The 20,628-nt window shown below is 37.5% G+C and overlaps 1 protein-coding gene and 2 pseudogenes across 1 annotated transcript; 2 read left to right on the top strand and 1 right to left on the bottom strand.

Moving 5' to 3' along the window:
* LOC146381268 (interferon a3-like) overlaps nt 1-20,628 on the bottom strand; it is a 47,278-nt pseudogene continuing 26,650 nt past the window's right edge.
* LOC146381277 (interferon a3-like) lies at nt 2,090-3,033 on the top strand (annotated as a pseudogene).
* On the top strand, nt 10,695-11,692 carry LOC146381276 (interferon a3-like). Its single transcript, XM_084937239.1, has 5 exons — nt 10,695-10,826; nt 10,927-11,010; nt 11,154-11,303; nt 11,402-11,485; nt 11,594-11,692. Exons 1-5 carry the CDS (start codon nt 10,695-10,697, stop codon nt 11,690-11,692), a joined length of 549 nt encoding a protein of 182 aa, XP_084793365.1.

Raw genomic sequence — 20,628 nt, 5'->3', positions numbered from 1 at the left:
TTAGTTGGCACTGTGCAGAGATGAAACCAGCTTTTCTGCTCATATTATATGGGCTTTGGTTTCCTTCCTGATCACCTCCCAGGTTTCAGCACCGTGACCCTACAGACACAACAATATGATCGTAGTTATTATTAACATATTCTGGAATACTTAATACCTAAATATTAATTCTAAGTAAACATAAATCATAAGGTCTAAAAAACTTGGAAAGAAAAGCGTCTGGACTTCTTTAAGTTGCATGAAGACGATTCACCTCTCATCCAAGAAGCTTCTTCAGTTCTAGGGTCAATTGGTGAAGAGTCCCAGATTTAAACCCTGTGGGAGTTTCCCCCCCAAGATGGAAAAAGGACCCCCTAATGATCCTCTACATAATCACATGAGCCAAGGTGTGAAAACGGGTGTAGGTCACAATCAGCCAAGGTTTCAGGGGAGCTCATTGTAAAACCTAGCCCCACCCTATCATGTGATTTCCTAAGGTCAAATGGCCCAGGATGTGAGTGGGCGTTAAGGCGTCTGGGAAGGGATCTCAAAACTGGATTATAGATGGCAGACAGTTGGTGTCGTAAGCCACCGCCTCTGTTCAAAGATGGTCGCTCACAGTGGACATAGATGCCCTCTTTTACTCCTCTTTCAAACCATCTGTCTTCTCTGTCCAAAATGTGAACATTGGCAACCTCCACTGGACAAAGGTCACTCTTTCGAGGATGCCAGTGTTCACATATAACTGAAGCAGGTGCACGGCCAGAATTTTTTTTTTTTTAGAGGTGGCCATATGGGGGCCATGAAAAATATATGAGTGGTACACCAAAAACAGAACAGCGTAGGGGCACAGCAGAGGGGAGGGGGTGACGACGGGAAATTGTGAGACACATACAAAGTGACACAATATGGTTGACAAAAAATGCATATCAAAGAATAAACAAGTTAATGTTTCTACTTATTGTCGAGTGTCGTCCTGTCTTGTGCTCACGTTTATTGAAACTATTACCTACATAGCTACATAGGACAGTCTTACCAAGGGGACCAGCCATGGAATTTTTGGAATTTTCGGCTGCTTGATTTAATTCTATCTAAGGCAGGATATTTGTGCTATTGCCCATTTATATATTTACTTAATTTCTTTCATACTAATTTATTTCTGTGATTTTCAGTGATGGTTTTGTTTTCCCAGGAATTCTCTCTGTACAAGCAACGTTTTCGATCTGCACACTGACCAACGCGGTATTTTTCTACCGTCCAAATGAGCGATTTAATTACTTAAACGGAAAATCACGCAATACGTAAAGCTGCAGGTCTAATTGCACAGTAGGTATCTGTTGTGCCAGAAATGGGAAGTTCAAATATAAAGAAACTGAAAGTTCGTGAATGTGCGCGTGCACTGTGGCTATCATTCTTAAGAATCGACCTTTGATATTTCACCTTCTGAGGATTTAGAGTGATGAGTAGGTAATCTGTAGTAGGGAGTTCACCTTTACATTATAATGGGAAGATCTGAGCAGATTTTAACCCTGAAATGGAAATAAAACTTGCGCATTGTTCAAAGTTTACACTATAAAAGAATGCGTCTTTGTTTAGAGTCTTATTCTTCGTCTTCCAAGAAAAAAACCTATATGTGTGCATTACTTGGTGTTTGTAATGTAGCACTCATTTAAAGTATCTAATTTGTCAGAAATTATCTTCTGAGCTTTGTGCTGGAAACTAAGCCTAGTAATACACCTTTTTTAATATCAAACATCAAACAACTCAAATTACACCATCAGTTGTGAGTTTTAATTGTGATTTTTTTTTTTTTTTTTTTTTTTTTAGGTATTCAGTTACACATGTTGATTGCCTGTAACCATTATAATGATGGCAATTAATCCTCAGTGTTTAAATTTTTGTTTGTCCTAACATTTGGGATATTTTATTTAATTATGATGCAAATTAAAATCCGTAATGTTCTCTCCATAGTGAAAGCCGTCATTCACCTTCGGGATTCCCACAGCAGGTTAGAAAATGGAAAGCTATAAATGCGGCATTTCAGGTATTCTCCATCAGAACAAGAGGAAGCTTTTGCTTCATGCAAAAGCAATTAATACCTTTTGAAAAAATGATGATGAGGATTTTCTTTGCTTGCCTGTTTCTCGCTCTGTTCACTGCAGGCTCCTCGTTGAGCTGCAAATGGATGAATCATACATTCAGACAGCACAACGAAGAGACTCTGAATCTACTTGATACCATGGTGAGTGCACATCTTTTAATATTCAGTCTAAATATTTAAAAGTGTACTGACTGTAATTTAGTCATTTAAACGTAGTGCCTGTTAACTCAAACATGATATGTCTCTGTGTGTGATGCAGGCTAAAAACTCCACTAACACCACTGAATTGGAGGTCACTGGTTTTCCCTAATCACCTGTACCACCAGGTGTCCATATTATCAGTAAGTGAACCTCATCTTTGACTTAATTAATTAATCAACTTATTTATTTATTTTCAGAGACAGTCATGTGAGTAAATAATCTGTGATTGCTCTCCTTCCAGGCTGAGGATAAACTGGCTTTCACAGTTCAGGTTCTGGAGGAGGTGGCTGCCCTGTTTGAGCAGGATCACAGCTCTGCATCATGGGAGGACAGCACAGTGAGGAACTTTCTCAATATTGTCAGCAAACAGGCCGAAGAGCTTCACACCTGTGTAAGTTCACTTTCAGTAACACCACTACTGAGATAACTGAGATCAATTATACTGCTTACATGGCTAAAACATATATTTAAATGACTATTTTTCCTGATTTAGATTGGGAGCCACAGTCACAAGAAGAAGAACTCACAGCTGTATTTCAAAAGACTTTCAGATGATGTCCTAAAGAGGAAGGTACGCCTTTAACATTTTAACCAATTCTTTAATTAAACACCTCTGGCATGTTTTAATAGTGATAATGTTGTTGTGTCTGTAGGGTCACAGTGCAGAACCGTGGGAGGTGATCGGGAGGTGATCATTAGCCCATCTAATAAGAGCAGAGCTGCTGGCTTCATCCCTGCACACTGCCAACTAAAATCTCTGTCACATAAAGAATGTAAAATTTATTCCCTTTATTTATTTATTTATTTATTTATCCATTGATTTTATGTATTAGTTGATTGGATTTGTATCTACTTTCAAATATGACCAACTGAAACATTTTCTACAAATGTTTTGTCTGGAATTCAATAAAAAATAACACTTATTTCCAATTAAATGTTTTCATTATTTTGATTCCTGGAAAACAAAATAACACAAAAGTTTAAGAGTTTAAAATGTGTTTTTAATTTATATAGCTAAGTGTCCTTTGTAAAGAAGAGAGGAGCATGAGAGTCTTACTTCCAGTCTACAGCAGTTTCTTTGTAGCTTCACACTGGTTTCGGTCTTCTCTGACTGACTGATCCTTTTCTATTGGCACTGATGGTTATTTTGCTTTGTTAGCCCCTCACACCTGTTGTGTACCTCAATTTCAAGAGGTTCACTATATACTCTACCTTTTGGGTATATTTTTAATTAATTTTATGGTGATGATGATGATAATAAAATGAAACCTAACCCGTGCATTCCTTTACTGTGAGATGAAATCACAAGCATGGGAAGAACACCAAACCTTACTCAGAAGGACCATAGCTGGCCAGTGGATTCAAATTGGCCATCATTGTTGTGAGTCAACACATCTGCTTTGGATTTTGTTGGTCCAGTCAATAGACATTATGAATAACTACAGAACCATGCTGCCCTTTTCCCCCTTTAAATTAGAATTCAAATTCAAGGTTCAAATCAAATCTGTTCTTCTTATTGTTTTCAAAAGTTATCTTTTTTTGTTTTGTTTTATGGAATTATTGCTATTGGTTGCTGGAAAACAAATGTAAAAAAGAAAAGCCTTGACCTACTTGCAATATGAGAAAATGTGGCTCAATCACTTACAATTCAGAATTCACAGGTTGCTAATGACCTTTCCAAAAACATCTTGGAGTGAGGTTTTCCAGTTAAGCAGACAATATTCAGAGCCACGTCTTTAGCATAAAGGCATTTCTAAAGGCCCAAGTGTACTGTTGCTGCTGTCCTTGCAAACATCACAGAAGGAAGTCATGAAAGACTCATTATTCCACATTTCTATTAAGAAGCTACACCGAATGTCTGATGGAGTTTGCTACTACTAAAGTTGGTTCTTGAAGTTACTTCATTCATGCAATTATTCACTTTTTCAATCCCGTTCGCCACTGAATTATTAGATTTTCAACCAGACATAATTCAATATAAGGTTACACAATATATATCAGAAAAACAACAACATAAAAATGTACTTTTTTCATGTAAAAAAGTCAAAGTTATGGTTAACATTTAATAAGCCTTCAATTTATGAAAGCAATGACAAACAGCTTGAAATATCTAAACTATTGCATTTCAACAGCTTGTCTTATCACATGATTGCAGAGGATCTTCAAAGGCATTAAACCTTCAACATAAATACAATTTATTTGGTTAAATGTTGCACAGCATTCATAAAATCTGTATTAAAATAGGTGTGGCTGGATGTGGTTTGTGGCGCGGCTGCAGGGGAGGCTGACACACATTGGAGCTCATCAAACCAAACATCCCACAATTAAAAGTCCACAAGCCACTGCTGCACTGAGATAATATTTCGTACGCAGGCAAAAGAAGTCCACTGTCCAAACTTTAAAGTTGCGTTTTTATGGTTTATTTTATCCAGTTTGGCAAGCAATAACAAGATCCATTTTTAGTTACTTCCTGCTGCTTCTCCTGCTCTGGTAAAAAAAAAACATAGGCCCACCCCAGTGCATGCTGGTCCTATACCAGTCTCTTTATTTATAGAAACAAAATGGCCCTACAGCTTTTACTGACTAATTTAACAAGGTAACATCAAACAAACAAAACATTGAAACAAATATTAACCTACAAATAAACTTGTAAATAAATCCCAAAATATAACTAAACTAACAACAAACTTTAACTAATTTCAAAATAATAAAAAATAAGAACAAATAGCTCCAACAGAAGTTATTGCTGCAGACTGAAGGTTCTGTAAACTACTCAGTCATAGAATGATTATGATATTGAACTAAAACAAATGCCTGAATCCTAAATTATGGATATCCTATTGTGGTGATCTAAAATGTAACACTAAATGTGATTAAAACACTAAAACTCTGGACTCCGGGGCTGAACGACCGCGGGGATCACCAGCCCGAGGAAAACACAAAATACACATGACTCCATGAGAAAGACAATTCATTCTTGAATGAAGACGTTGATCAGACACATTTAAAATATAGCCAATTGTGTTTATTATTAAATTATTAAGGAAATAGAAAAGGGGGGGAAATGGAAAAGGGGGGGAATAGAAAAGGGGGGGAGGGGTGGGGGGTAAAGAAGAGGGTAAAGGAAAGGGATAGAAAGGAGGAAAGAGATAGAGGAGAGAGAACCCCAACTATGCCCTCTGAGCAAGCACTGGGTGCGACAGTGGATAGGAACAACTCCCTTTAAAGGAAGAAACCTATGACAGAACCAGGCTCTAGAGGGGGCAGTCAACTGTCGGGACTGGTTGGGGGGTGAGGGTGAAAGAGAGAGAGGGGGGGGGGAGATGGGACAGGTGTTAGGTGTTAAAGGGAAATAGGGGAGGGAGAGGTGTCAGGAGAGAAAGGGAGAGGAGAGGTGAGGAGAGGACAGGAGAGGTGAAAATTACGATGCAACGGTGGAGGAGGAAGACGGGGTGACATCAGCAGAAGAAAAAGCAGAAAAAGTAGAAAAAGCAGGAGTGCTCTTTCTCCAGAAGAAGCGGAAGCGTTTTTTCTTCTTTTCCATGATCTTTTCCACGAGCACTTTTTTCTCTAGGATGAGGGTTCGTAACTCATCAATTGTTTGTGTATTTTCCTTCTCAAGTTTCCTGCATGTTGTCTCCACTTCTTCTAATTTGGCTTGTTTTTCTTCGAGCCTTTCTTTCAGTTCTTTACATTTGGCCTCCTGCATAAGCTTTGCCTCGTGCAGTCAGAAACATCAAGTTATTCTTAGTACTGCATACTTGCAATACATCACATTGGAGCTCATCACATTGGAGCTCATCACATTTTTTCCGGGGCATGCCCCGGAAAAAATGTGCTGGGACCTGAGGTTGTTGTGGTGTGTGTGGGGTTGTAGCTGAAAAGTTGCAACTGAGTGTCGTAATAACCAGCAACCAAATAAAACTGTTAAAAGAGCGAACTATGTAGTCGGGTCCGGGTCCAACTATTTTTGCAGTTTCTGTATTAAAAGAGCAGATCTGTCTTGGTGAATGATCAAATAGATATTTCTACACTAAACACTCACCATGTTTTAGACATTTTTTTCTACTCATCATAAATAACGGCAACACCTTTTTGCTTCAATTTGCAACAATCTTCCCAAATCTTCCCATTAAAATGTGAAGGAGAATCCCCTTCTTCGGCTTACCTACTTCTAAAACTACATCCTAGAGAGGCAAATATCACTGATCGATTCCTATGAATGATCGTGACAGTGCAGTTGCTCAGTCACTAACTCACTTTCAGTTTCTTCATACAGAAACTTCCTGTTTATGGCTCTATGGATACCATGCTTTTAGACCTCCAGGTTTTTCTATTACTTAGTTCTCTATTTTACGCGCCTGGTAATTAAGTTGGTAATTTGAACAATAGGAAAATACCACATTGCTAATTGTACATATCAAATCACCTGTACCCCCACAGAGTATGGAAAGAATTCCCATAAAAAATAAAGCCATGCCAAAATAATAATAATACTGAAATAAAAGAAATATAATAATAAATATATAAATGCGCAATACTACAAATGTTCTGTAATATTAAATCAAGCAGTCAATAATTGTTTTTGATTTGATTGTTTTAATATGTTTGATGTAAAGTCACCATATAAACACTTTATTTCTTTTATCAAGCTAACACATATACAGGCTATGATAAACAAAATAGTCAGTTATGAGTTGTATTTTTTTGTCATGCTTTTCTTTTGGTCTTTTCTAGATCTTCAGGTACATATGTTTCTTTTTTATCATTCTGATATTTTACCATGTTCTCCATTCTTTTCTGTAATTATAGATTTAAAGCCAACATTTAACAATCTGCTCCATCAGAACACCAGGACACCTGAGAGTTTGCTTCATACAAAAGCAGTTTATAGCTTCTGAAAAAGCGATCAGCAGGATTATCTTTGCTTGCCTGTTTCTCGCTCTGTTCACTGCAGGCTCCTCGCTAAGCTGCAGATGGATGGATCATAAATTCAGAACAATGAAGAAACTCTAATTCTACTTGATACCATGGTGACTGTTTTACCATTGTTGTGTTTTACGTTTCAGTTTTGCTAAAGACTTTTTCAAAAGCCTCTTGGAGGGAGGTTTTACATGTTGTCAGAACAGACTTGTGTGAACCATGCTATGATCACGTCTTTTACTGCTCTATAGAAAAACAAAAAGCTGGAAACGGCCACAAAGTCGTTGAAACATCACAGTGGGAAATCATGAAAGAAGTTAAAAGCAACCAAAGGGCAAACAGCAAGAAAAGGTTCTATTGATTAAAAGGTCAAAGCAGGTCAAAATTTCCCCCTTATTGTGCAGCTTTGATAAGAGCCTACAGCAAATGTCTGATGGCATTTACTGGTTCTTGAAGTCACTTGGTTCTCAAGGTTTTTTTTTTCACATTTTCCAGCATGTTTGCTGCAGGATTATTACAGTCTTGACCAGACATAATTTAATGAATAATTATAATAAATAAAACATTGCACACAACGTACTTTAGAAACAAAAACACAAAGTAGAAGCAAAGTTTAATATTTAATAACCTTTCAGAAAGCTTAAATATTAAGTATTAAATAATTATATCAAATGTTAAGTTTAATACATATTTATAATTATGTATATCTGTTAGCCCACACAGAGGAAAAAAATAATCACTTATCCAAGCAGCTTGTAAATGAAAAAAAGAAGAAGAATATATTACAAAATTATAAGCTAAATGAAAAAAATCATTCTTGTAAGAATTAGAATAATGTAGACTTTTTTTCTTCAGATCATCATCTGTGAGTTTCTTGAAATGCATTTCTTTCTTCAAACACAGCTGTGTTATTATTCTCTGGCTCTCTTCCTCACCATGCCTTTTATTTTGTAATTTTGTAAAGTCTCAAGGGATGTTAAATTTGCAACTTTAATTCCCTCAGTCTTCCCATGTTGCCACAAGTTTCACATATTCTAGGTAAAAGAAGGTGAAATATCACTGGCCGGTTCCTTTGAATGAATGCTGAATGGCAACAGTTGCAGAACCACAAAGCCACTTTTTATCGCTTCCTTTTTATGTCTCGATACTGTGCAGTTTCATTTATTTACGAAGTATTATTTTTCCACACAAGCAACTGAGTAATCAGAAAAAAAAATCACATAGGTCAGCGTACAGTAAAAGGTTGTGCCCGAGTGGAAAAGTACCCAGGAATAAGAAAACAATTAACCAAACCAAACCATTAACAATCTGTGGAAATAATTCATGTGTAAATGCACAATACCCAAATTCAGCAGCTAACAAATCATTTTAATTGTATAATAGTCTAAATGTAATAAAGTTGGAATGATATTCTTGTAACACATTATATTTTTTATACCAAAACATAAGCTATTCCAGTGATAAAATCTGAAACTTTGAATTTATAATAAAAAGTTACTAAAGCTACTCAATGCCATCTAATAAGTTGGATTTTTGTTTAGTTTAAATATTTCAATATTGTGTTTGACGCTTTAAACTCTTGATGAGTTTAATGCAGGATAACTGAACCAACACCACTGAAGTGGAGGAAAATATACCCTTCCCCAATCATCTGTACCGTCAGGCGTCCCCAGCTTTTACTTCTAAACCTATTTCTCTTCTTCTTCTTCTATTTTTTTTTTTTTTAACAAAATCACTGGATGTAATAATACATTGACCTTTCCTTTTAAAAATTTCCTGAGCAGTGGTGTAAAAGTATCTGTTAGGTAGTCTGTGATTGTTCTTCCAGGTTGCAGGATTAACTGGATTTCGAATGCAATTCCCGAACTCACAAACTAATTTCTCATCATTGCTTAGCGCACAAACTGACACAGGTTAACATGACCACACAAGTAGAAGTTTAGATCGACTTTATTTTAAATCAGTATATAATAAAAGGAATTTTTTTTAAAAAGGAGTTAATTAAAGAAACTAAAAATGACGCTTTAAGTAATATAGGATCATAATGTAGTGGAAACGGTAAATTAACCTAACCTGAAATTTCGAGATCTGCTCCAGTGATCTAAACGAGTGTGATCTGGCATATTGGTGCAATAAGTCCGTCAGATAAAGAAGGGTTACTCTTCTTAAGGGTTACTTAAGTGTTTAAAAATGAGCTACAAAATTCACAAATGCTAATATTTTATTAATTCGTTAATATATGTACCAGTGAATATATGCTCACATTTGCATGACATCAGAACCACCTGCACTGGGGTATTAGTGTTGTTCATTCCAATATACAGTGAATTGCTTAATCAAATCTACAGGCGATAAATTACTCAGCGTCTTCAAAATGAGAGTTTTTATGCTTTTTATAGTGGTCACAATTCAAGATAGTCCGTATTTGTCCTGTAGCGGTCCAGAAAATTTTGAAAATTGAAATTGTGGGTTTCAGTCAGGGTTACTGATCTCGTGTCTGCCTATACAATAGTAGTGTCTTTATTCATTATTTCTCAATTAAGATGAAAACATGCGCTAATCTTCCGATTAAGATGTGAAGCAGTTTTCCGTAGGTTACCTGGTTCACACAGGGAAGCCACAGGTTCAAGATAAAACAAGGCGAAATGTCACTCATTGGTTCGCGTTACGGCACATTCCGCACAGTCATCAAGCCACTTTCAGTTTCTGAAAGTAGGAACTTCCCTTTTATAGCACATATGACCACTGTGCAATAGACCTGGAGCTTTAGGTAAAAGAAGCAACTGAGTAATTCCAACTATGAAAAAAATACATTGTTCGTTGTTCAAACCGAAAACGCTGTGTGCTGTGTGAAAAAAGATGCCGAAAAAAGGGGGAAAAAAACCCACAAACAAGCAATGCAAATCGATGAAATGTGCAACACCAGCTTTTATTATAAATTACACAGATTTAAGTAAGGTGGCCGTTAATGAAATTTCATTGTATTTAATTATTTTTATTTTCTGGATGTAAATTGGCGCTAAAATCGCGATAAATATTCAAGGAAGACGTTATGTTTTCATATCACAACTTAACTATTTCAGAAACATGTAGAGGTAATGAAAAAAGGAAAAATAATCAGCCGTGAGATGTGTTTCTTGTTTTGTGTTTCACGTATTTAAGTTCCTGTATTTATGTTTGGCAGGTAACTCGTAGTGACGTAAATTACTAAATTAACGAGGGTGATACCTTAGCTTGTTTAAAAAATGCTGCCTATCCTCCAGTGTGGAATATTTTCTTTGATTTGGATGCAAATTCTAATCTGAGATTTCCGACATTACAGCCTGTTGCACGTTGAGGCCTCAACCCGCTCACCTGCGGGTTTCCCAGGTATGGAAAATGAAATATGTTCGCTCTGCTATAAATGCGGCGCTGCAGGTCTGCTCCATCAGAACACCGAGAGACATCCGAGAGTTTGCTTCATACAAAGGAAGTTTTTACCTTTAAAAAAATGATGAACAGGATTCTCTTTGCATGCCTGTTTCTCGCTCTGTCCACTGAAGGCTCCTCGCTAAGCTGCAGATGGATGGATCATAAATTCAGACAGCACAACGAAGAAACTCTGAATCTGCTTGATACCATGGTGAGTGTTTTAATGTTTTAATATTAGTTAATTTGTTATTTTTCGTGAAAGAATTATTTCAATTTAGCATCTGATGACTAAAACACTCAATGTGTTTCAGGCTAAGAACTCCACTAACACCACAGAAGTGGAGGTCACCGTGGCCTTCCCTAATCACCTGTACCTCCAGGTGTCCAAATCATCAGTAAGTGAACCTCAGCTTTGACTTACTGAAAGAAAGCCCCATAATTTTCGTTTAGGGTAGATTCATTTTGTCTTTTAAATCCACTCTTACTATTGTTAAAGCATTTCTAAAGTGGTCTGTGTTTGATCTTCTTCTTCTTCCAGGCTGAGGATAAACTGGCTTTCACAGTTCAGGTTCTGGAGGAGGTGGCTGTCCTGTTTGAGCAGGATCACAGCACTGCATCATGGGAGGACAGCACAGTGAGGAACTTTCTCAATATTGTCAGCAAACAGGCTGAAGAGCTTCACTCCTGTGTAAGTTCACTTTCAGTTAGGTTTTTATTACATTCGAATATGATACTTTACATGACATGACATATTCTTAATTGTCGTTTTGCTTGTAATTAAATTAGATTGGGAGCCACAGTCACAAGAAGAAAACCACAAAGCTGCACATGTACTTTAAGAGACTCTCACATCATATCCTAAAGGAAATGGTAAGATCATCATTCTCATTAATTTGGGGTTCAGATCATCCTTAAGATAAATAGATATAATAACTTGTTTCAATAACAATAAGAATACTAATATTGGTATTTCTGTAGGATCACAGTGCTGAAGCCTGGGAGGTGATCAGGAAAGAAGCCAAAGCCCATCTAATGAGAGCAGAAGAGCTGGCTTCATCTCTGCACACGGCCCACTAAAACCTGTCTGTTGTCATGTCTGTAATGACGGCTGTGTTAATTTAATTGCTTGTCTATTTATTTACTTTATTTATTTATGTACTTGGTTGTTTGTATATTTCTTTTTGTTTTGATTGTTTTTCTATGCTGATCAAGATTTTGGAATATTTTTTATCTTCATAATGAGCAAAATGAACATTTTTAAAAATATGTTTTTACTAAATATAAGAGTTTATCTTCTTACAAACAAAGTGAATTTATTGTTTATATTATTTTTCTATTATCAAATTGGTGAACTTGTGAGTTCCTTTAACCAGATTTCGATTGCAATTGCAAATAATGTCTGATAATGTAACTCTTCTGTCAATCAACCAATACATTGACACTATTAAGACAGCTATTATTATATTATATTAATAATGGATTGCATTTATATAGCGCTTTTCGAGACCCTCAAAGTGCTTTACAATTCCACTATTCATTCACTCTCACATTCTCACACTGGTGGAGGCAAGCTGCAGTTGTAGCCACAGCTGCCCTGGGGCAGACTGACAGAGGAGAGGCTGCCATATCGCGCCATCGGCTCATCTGGTCAACACCAGTAGGCGGTAGGTGAACTGTCTTGCCCAAGGACACAACGACCAAGACAGACAGAGCAGGGGATCAAACCAGCAACCTTCCGGTTACAAGATGAGCTTCCCAACCCCCTGAACCACGGTCGCCCCATATATTATATTATATTATATTATATTATATTATATTATATTATATTATATTATATTATATTATATTATATTATATTCATGAATGTATTTATTTATTTTTAATGCCCTAATATAGAATTGTAGAAGTATGTACCATTTTTCAGTTCTTTTACACATGACTGTGTATTTGTGTAGGCATCGTTCTCATGTACTGCATCAGTCTAACTTTTACTTTGTGTTCATTGCACCATGCATTTTTCTTCATATGTACTGAGACTGTGTTTTAAACACAATCTCAAATATGTCTATACTGGAGGAGTAATTGTATCATTTAAATCAGTTTTTCATAAAGCACAGTTTGTAAATTAAAAAAAAAAAGTTTAACAGTGTGACTGTTTTTTATGATCAACTTTATCTGTTATTTCCTTTGTAATTCAGCATAAGCGGTTATTGACTTTAAACTCCTTTCACCATTTCTCATTGGTTGTATTGTATTTTTTATGTTTCTTATTGTTTGCTTGGTTTTTGTTTAGTAGTTTGTTTGTTTTTTGATGATGATAGCTCATTGGAAATCATCTTGTTGATGGAATACTGTTATCATTGGTATTTTTTGTAGATATGACAAAAGAACCTGCAAACAAATAATTTTTTCTTTCTTTCTTTGTTGTGACAGGTGCTAGTAACAAAGTGCCAAAATATACCATTTAAAATGGGTTCTTTGAATCTTGTGTGTAGACACAACCCTGGTTCATTCCTTGAGTTATTTACTTTTTAATGCTGAATGTCTCAAAGGTCAGAGTTAAGTGGCTTAAGAAACAAAACAAAAAAATATTTTTTTCAAGAACTGGAATAAAAAAGCACACAGTGTACAAAGGGACAGACCTGGCACACCTAAATGTATAGTGAGGGTGTGCTGGGAATGCCTAGGAGAGGCCCCGGTCCGCAAGATCTTCAACTCACACCTCCGGCAGAGTTTACAACCCAGTGGCAGGAGTTCGGGCAGGCCACGGAAAAAGCCTTTGGGACTACCTCGAAGAGATTCTGCCAGGTCAGAAAAGTGATGCTCCACCTGCACTGTGAATAGTGCAGGTGGAGCACTGCTGACTTCAACTGACAACATTTTTGGGCAGTGGAAGGAATACTTCAAGGACCTCCTTAATCCCACTGGCAGAATCGGGGGATGAAGGAAGCCACTCGTCTATCTCTGAGGGTGAGGTTACTGAGCCAGTTAAACAACTCCTTGGTGGCAGGGCCCCTGGGGTGGATGAGGTTCACCCCGAGTTCCTGAAGGCTCTGGATGTTTTAGGGCTTTTGTTGCCTGAAGATCAGGGGTGGTACCTCTGAGGTGGCAGTTAGTTGAACCTTGGACAATGCAGTTTTCATCCTGATCGTGGAACACTGGATCAGCTCTTTATCCTCTTGAGGATACTTGAGGGTGCATGGGAGTTTGTCCAACCAGTCTACATGGGCTTTGTGGACCTGGAGAAGGCACTCGACCATGTCCCTCAGAGTGTCTTGTGGAAGGTGCTTCAGGAGTATGGGCTGTTTGGCCCATTGCAATGGGCCATTCAATTCTCATACAACCATTTCAGGAGCTTGGTCCGCATAGCCAGCAATAAGTTGGACTGGTTTCTGGTGGGTGATGGATTCCACCAGGGCCGCCCTTGTCACCGATTCTGTTCATAATTTTTATTTAGAGATAGGTGTAGCCAAGTGGCAGAAAGCTTTTACTTAGGTATTCTCTGAATCTCAGCTCTGCATTTCGTATATGATGTTGTTCTATTGGCTTCATCGGCTGATGACCTCCAGCTCGCACTGGAATGCTGCACAGCCAAATGTAAAGAAGTGAATGAGAATAAGCACCTCCAAATCTAAGGCCATGGTGCTCAGCCAGAAAAGGGTGGACTGTCCACTCGTGATCAGGGATGAGTTCCTGCCCCGAGTGGAGGAGTTTAAGTATCTTGGGGTCCTGTTCACGAGTGATGGGAGAAGGGGGAAGGAGATTGACAGACAGATCAGCGCTGCGGCTGCTGTACTGCTCCATCAGGGTGAAGAGAGAGCTGAGTGTAAAGGCAAAGCTCTCAATTTACTCGTCATACTTTATAAACCAAAAGAAACCAAACCAAAGAAAGTCTCTAAAGTGGTCTTGGTGCTCATGCTCACTCCGTATGAGGTATCAGTACTTCTACTTTCTATGTTATAAGAGATTTTGTGAAGAATCAAACCAGTCTTTCTAAATAAATCTGGACAATGTTTCTAATGTTTGATTGCACTCATTAAAAATAAGTGCATAACCCTTATTCTTGATATTTCAGGAACAGAAAAGTCAACATATTTCAATTTGTGAGATAAGAAAATATTTATTGACTTTAACATATAAAATAATATGAAATATGTCTAGTTTATTTTATGGAAAATTTTCAGAAATCTAATAAATAAATGCATAAATAATACACAAATACTAAAAATAAATAATAGTGTAAATATTATGAATACAATAAATAAATTAAACCAATTAAGAAATACAAATACATTTTAAAAATTTATCCGAAAGACGAGTTTTAGTGGGCATTTCCCAGAGAGTTAACCAGGAATGCGCATTGATTCAGATGATCTTTTGTTATGTTCCTGATCTTCTCCCAGGCTTCAGCACTGTAACCCTACAGAGACAACAATATTATCATTATTAAAATACCAGCGGTGTAAAATCTGTCATATTGAAATACAGGTTTAGTAAAAATAATGCAGACTTACATTGGCCTTTAGGGTTTCATTTGAGAGGCTCTTGAAATGCGTCAGCTGTGTCGTGTTGCTGTGGCTTCCAACCTAAATAACCCACAAGGAAAGAACAAAATATATTTGAATACATCATTCACCACTTTAACTTATTCACATTTGTCAGAGACTGATAAAATATATATAATAGAGACTGAATTCATTGTAAAATTAAAAAAAAATGCAATATCATTGTTCATTGTAATGAAAGTGAGCTTACACAGGAGTGAAGCTCTTCAGCCATTTTGTCGACAATACTGAGAAAGTTCTCCACCGTGTTCTCCTCCCATGGTGCAGAGCTGCGATTCTTCTCAAACAGGGCAAACAGCTCCTTCAGAATCTGAACTATGAAAGCCAGTTTATCCTCATCCTAGAAAAAGAAGAAGACGAAGAAGAAGAAGAAGAAGAAGAGATCACTATAGGAATACTTCTTTAAAACTTCAAGATGGATAGCTGAATAGTCAAAGAACAAGAATCCACACAGCTATGAGAAATTTCCCAGGGACCAAAAATCTTTGTTTGCACAGGAACAAATGTTTGAAAATAACATTGTTGTGTTTTGTCTTTGAATTATACATTTTTATGCACAGGAGTTATGACAGAGTCGTGATAAGAGACAACTCCCTTGGCTCTGTGGGAGAGAATCCCTTCGACCCTTTCATAGCTGAACAGTCTATATATAGGTAAAGACAAACTTTTGTGGATTTGCCATCACGACACTTTCCATTCTTTCATTAAAAAAAGAAACAACTTTATGTAAAAGGCTGGGGGTGACTTACTGTTGCGTTGGACTTCTGGTGATACAGTTGATTAGGGAAAGCCACTGTGTGCTCAATTTCAGCATCCTTAGTGGTGTTAGTAATCTGCATCACACACAAAACACGCACACACATCATATCCATGGAACTAATCAAACTATTTAAATCAATACCACATTAAACATTATGCAAAGAAGTGCACTCACCATCATATCAAGGAAACCCAAAGCTCTGTTGTTGTACACATGGAATTGATATTTTATGTCGTCTCGATCTTTTACAATCCATTTGCAACCTAGCAAAGAGCCCGTACTGTACATCCCGAGAAACAGGCAAGCGATGAAAATCCTGCTGATCATTTTTGAAAAATGTAGAAATTTCCTTAGTGTGAAGCAAATTCTCAGGTCTCCTGGTGTTCTGATGGAGCAAACCTCCAGCGCTTCATTTATAGCAGAGCCCAAGGACACACCTATTTCATTTTCTAATCAGCTGGATAATCGTCTGAAAAGTAACAACATAGCAGATTTATGTCATCTTTTTAAGTTTTAATATCTGTTCTTTCATTTATAGAGAGTGCAAGATTTCGTTTTCTAACTCTATCAAGTAGAAACTAGAAAAACGTGAACCAGAAAAAAGATTTATGTCATCATTTTTAGTTTGTGTTTTTTTTGTTTTTTGTTGTTGTTGTTGTTGTTTTTTATGATAATTGTGTCATATAAAGACAGTATTGTACAAAAATTGGCTATGATATAACAAAAACTGAGGCAGCAGCACCATGAGATGACGTCAAGTTACCACATAAAAGCATAAAAACACAAATCTCCACCTCTATGTCAATCTCTTAATACTTGCGATTAACATGAAACCTTTAGGCGATTTTAAAGTAAACGTATAACAATAGTCGTTTAATTAGTTTAATTAGTTCAATTAGTTTAAATGTAATTTAATTACCGTCAAGTAAAGTTTATTTATCCAAAATCTGTTTTTACTTCTTGATTTTAATCTTGGAAAATTGAAGATAGGAGATTTACAGCAATGTTTTTCAGGGAGTCTTTACTTTCTTGGCAGTTTGCAAGACATTAAGGTAGCTAAAATTAAAAAAAAAAAAATTAGTTTTAGTTTTTTAACCTTCAGCTGATTTCAAGTAAACGTCAGATAATGGTCGTTTAATATATGTGTATTTTAATTACCGTCATGTAAAAGTATATTCATCTCAATTCTTTCTTACATTATTTTATCTTGGAAAATTGAAGGTTGGAGATTTACAGTAATTATTTTCAGGCAATAGTATTCACCTTCTTTGCGGGTTGCAAGCAGTAGCGGTTTTTGATATCAGCATCGGGGTGGGGGGCGGATTCACGGGCATCGGCAAAAATAAATAAATAAAGAAATTGCTCGTACTCATGCTTCCCCGACATCAGCCAGCGCATATTGGGAATGGCATAGGCACCATCGGTTTTCTATCGCCCATTTGCTGGGAGTAAGGGCGCCCTCCGTTTGCGAGGTGCGCCTGCTTCTTGCGGCACAGGGAGGAGAGGGCGGGGCGGCGGGGGATTCTTTGGCTGGTTGGATAGCATCTAATAACCAACTCGCAAAATAAAACAATAAAAAAACCAACAAACACCAAAACACGAGACATCATGATACTGACTTATAATTTGCACCGATGTTTTTTCGAAATTCTATACGCGAAAAGTGAGCGCGAGAGCCCTCGGTGCGCCTGCTTGCTGCTGAAGTCAAAGTAAACTTTATTGTCATCTCCGCTACATACAGTCCAGTATATAGAGAGACGAAACGACGAGCCTCCAGTTACACCAGTGCAAGTAAACGAACAACAAATATAAGAAGAGTAAGAAAATAAATACACACTTTAGGACTAGGGGTAAAGGGATCAATAACAATTTAAAATTTATCATTTACAGTTTGATGATCTCACACACAACCTGTCGACAGGGGAGGGGGGCCGGCTGCTTCCAAATAGAGCACATTTCATTCATAATGATGTAAATCCAAGCCCATTATGTATTCATGATTTGAATCCTGGGTTGTGTGAAATCCCAGAAATACACCTTAGACAAAGTGAATCTGTGAACTAGGTGTAGGTCTATTAGGTTATGTTGTGGCAATCCTCGAGTTGGGGGATTTGTGTTCATACTGGAGTGCAAAATTAAAACCAATGGAAGATGGACAAGAACAGTTCAAAGCCATCAGGTGCTCAGTTTAGAAAAAATAGAAAAGAAGAGGAGGAGAAACGAGCAAAAGGTACAGGTAAGCAGATGTGTCATTGGATAATGGCAGGTCATCCTGAAACAATCAGAATCAGAATACTTCATTCCCTAAGGAAATAATGTGGGTTACAGTTGCTCCAAAGAGAAATGGTAAAAATAGTAACAGTAACAGACTAAACTCCAAACAATACATTATGTTACAGATTTTAATATTAATTAGTCATTGTCAATTGTTGATTCGTCCTGTTCTCATTGTATGACGAATTATGATGGCTGTTTGGTAGCCGTTTGCATACAATGCATACTCTCTCTCTCTTCATATGTGTGTGTGTGTGTGTGTGTGTTTCTCTGGTGAAATTCAGTATGGTTCCGTCCAACAGTTTTATGTTAATGTACAATTCTTAATATGTTTTGTGTGTGTGTGTGTGTGTGTGTGTGTGTGTGTGTGTGTGTGTGGGGGGGGGGGGGGGGGGGGGGGGGGGGGGGGGGCTCCAGAGGGAGTGTTCGCCTGGGGCGCCAAACAGGCTAGGACCGCCACTGGTTGCAAGACATTAATGGCAGTTTAAAAAAGAATGTTAAAAAATGAAAACAGTCAACGTCGAACACATTTCGTCACTCATAATGAAATAAAATGAAAGCGGATGTGTGCCAAACGTCAGTGACGCTCCTTACGCACGTTTGCTTTCATTTTCAAGTAGGGTTGATTACAGGAGAGAAGAAAAGAGTATAGAGTGATTTAAGTTGATGTTTTTTCAGGTTCTGAAATATATAAAAAGCCAAATATACTGGTCATATAAGTTGCAGAGTGTGTTATGAAAAGTCTTTAGCAGGGCAGGAGCTGTGAACGGAGAGCAGAAATCTGTGGCGTCTACGACAATATGTAACAGAGCACTAAGGTGTCAAATAAAATGTCAAAGAGATAAATGTATAATTTATTTATTCCATCAATTAAACATACATTTCCCATTCATTCCTAAACAGGACTCAAAACATATTTTACTAATATTCCAGCTGCACATGAGACCTATCAAACCAAAGGTGCGAGCAAATAACACTACACTGCAAACGTCACACCCAGTTTAGAGACACTGCAATCAATTTACCACTGGGCACGCACTGCAAACAGTTCTTGTCTCAGCACAGCTGGGAATCAGCGGTATGGGTGACCTGCAGTCTGGATTTATAAAAGGGAAGTGGCACAAATTAATAAACGAAAAGATAAAAATAAAAACGAGAGAGGTTAGTCCGCCCTTCATTCATAACAGTCTTTACGGCTGGACGGACTAACCAAAGGAAATTACAAATCAACCAAAAAGAAACATTAACTGCAGAGGCATCACAACAACAGAATATTGATCGCGCGCAGTCGATCTACAGCTTGAACACCATTAAAACTTGTCGTCACACGAACAACATACCCACTCGAACCAGAGTGAGTTAATTGTCTCTGGAACTTCCCACAGAAGAGCGCTGACCTCACCTCACACACCTACTAACTTTCAAAGTTCCTCTGACAATCACACGACAGAAGGCAGCAAACAGCCAGGTGACACTTGTTACAAATAGAAACGCTACGCCGCCTATAGGTGATACTCATAAACTACAGCTTCCACCTTGTTTTTTTTTTCTACCTCTTCTGTTTAGTGTTAGTTAAGGCAGCGGTCCCCAACCCCCGGGCCTCGGACCGGTACCGGTCCGTGAGTCGTTTGGTACCGGGCCGCGAGAGTTGAGGCTCAGGTGTGAAATGTATGGTTTTCAGGGTTTTTTATCGGTTTTCAGCGTTATTTTGTTATCGTTTTTATCGTTTACTCGGTTTTCCTTGGTCTTTTCACGTGTGTTATGAATAAATTTTCTTTTTTTCGGTAACGGTACTAGTTTTATTTTGTTGTATTTATCCGCGACACCTTAAAGGCCGGTCCGTGAAAATATTGTCGGGCATAAACCGGTCCGTGGCGCAAAAAAGGTTGGGGACCGCTGAGTTAAGGTATAGATACTGTTTGCATGTTGATTTTGCTCATTTTAATGTGTACTCTTAAATAAAAGAAATAACCCAGAAATCAAAAGACACACACACACACACACACACACACACACATATATATATATATATATGTATATATATATATTGTGGAGGTAAACAGACGGCACGAGAGCTCTCGATTAACACTGCTCGTTTATTGCTCATCACCACACAACTGAACACTTTCCCTCCAAAACACAGCAACAACACTTCCTGAGAACTGGGTGTGAGTGGAGCCCTCCAGTGGTCCACCACTATATATATGTATATACATATATATATATATATATATATATATATATATGTGTGTGTGTGTGTGTGTGTGTACTGGTCGACAGTGAAATTGAAATCTCGCCACAGGATTGGAAATGTTTAGATTGTGAAATGCAAACATGAGCCCTAAGTAACTCCTGCCACATTAAACCATTATTAAAAAAAATGAGCTAAAAGCACGTATGACAGTTACAACCAA

Source organism: Perissodus microlepis, chromosome 8 (genome assembly GCF_051167445.1).
Source record: "Perissodus microlepis isolate ML-2025 ecotype Zambia chromosome 8, ASM5116744v1, whole genome shotgun sequence".
Classification (NCBI taxonomy): domain Eukaryota; kingdom Metazoa; phylum Chordata; class Actinopteri; order Cichliformes; family Cichlidae; genus Perissodus; species Perissodus microlepis.
The sequence above is the reverse complement of the archived record's forward strand: the minus strand, read 5'-3'. Positions and strand labels throughout refer to the sequence as shown.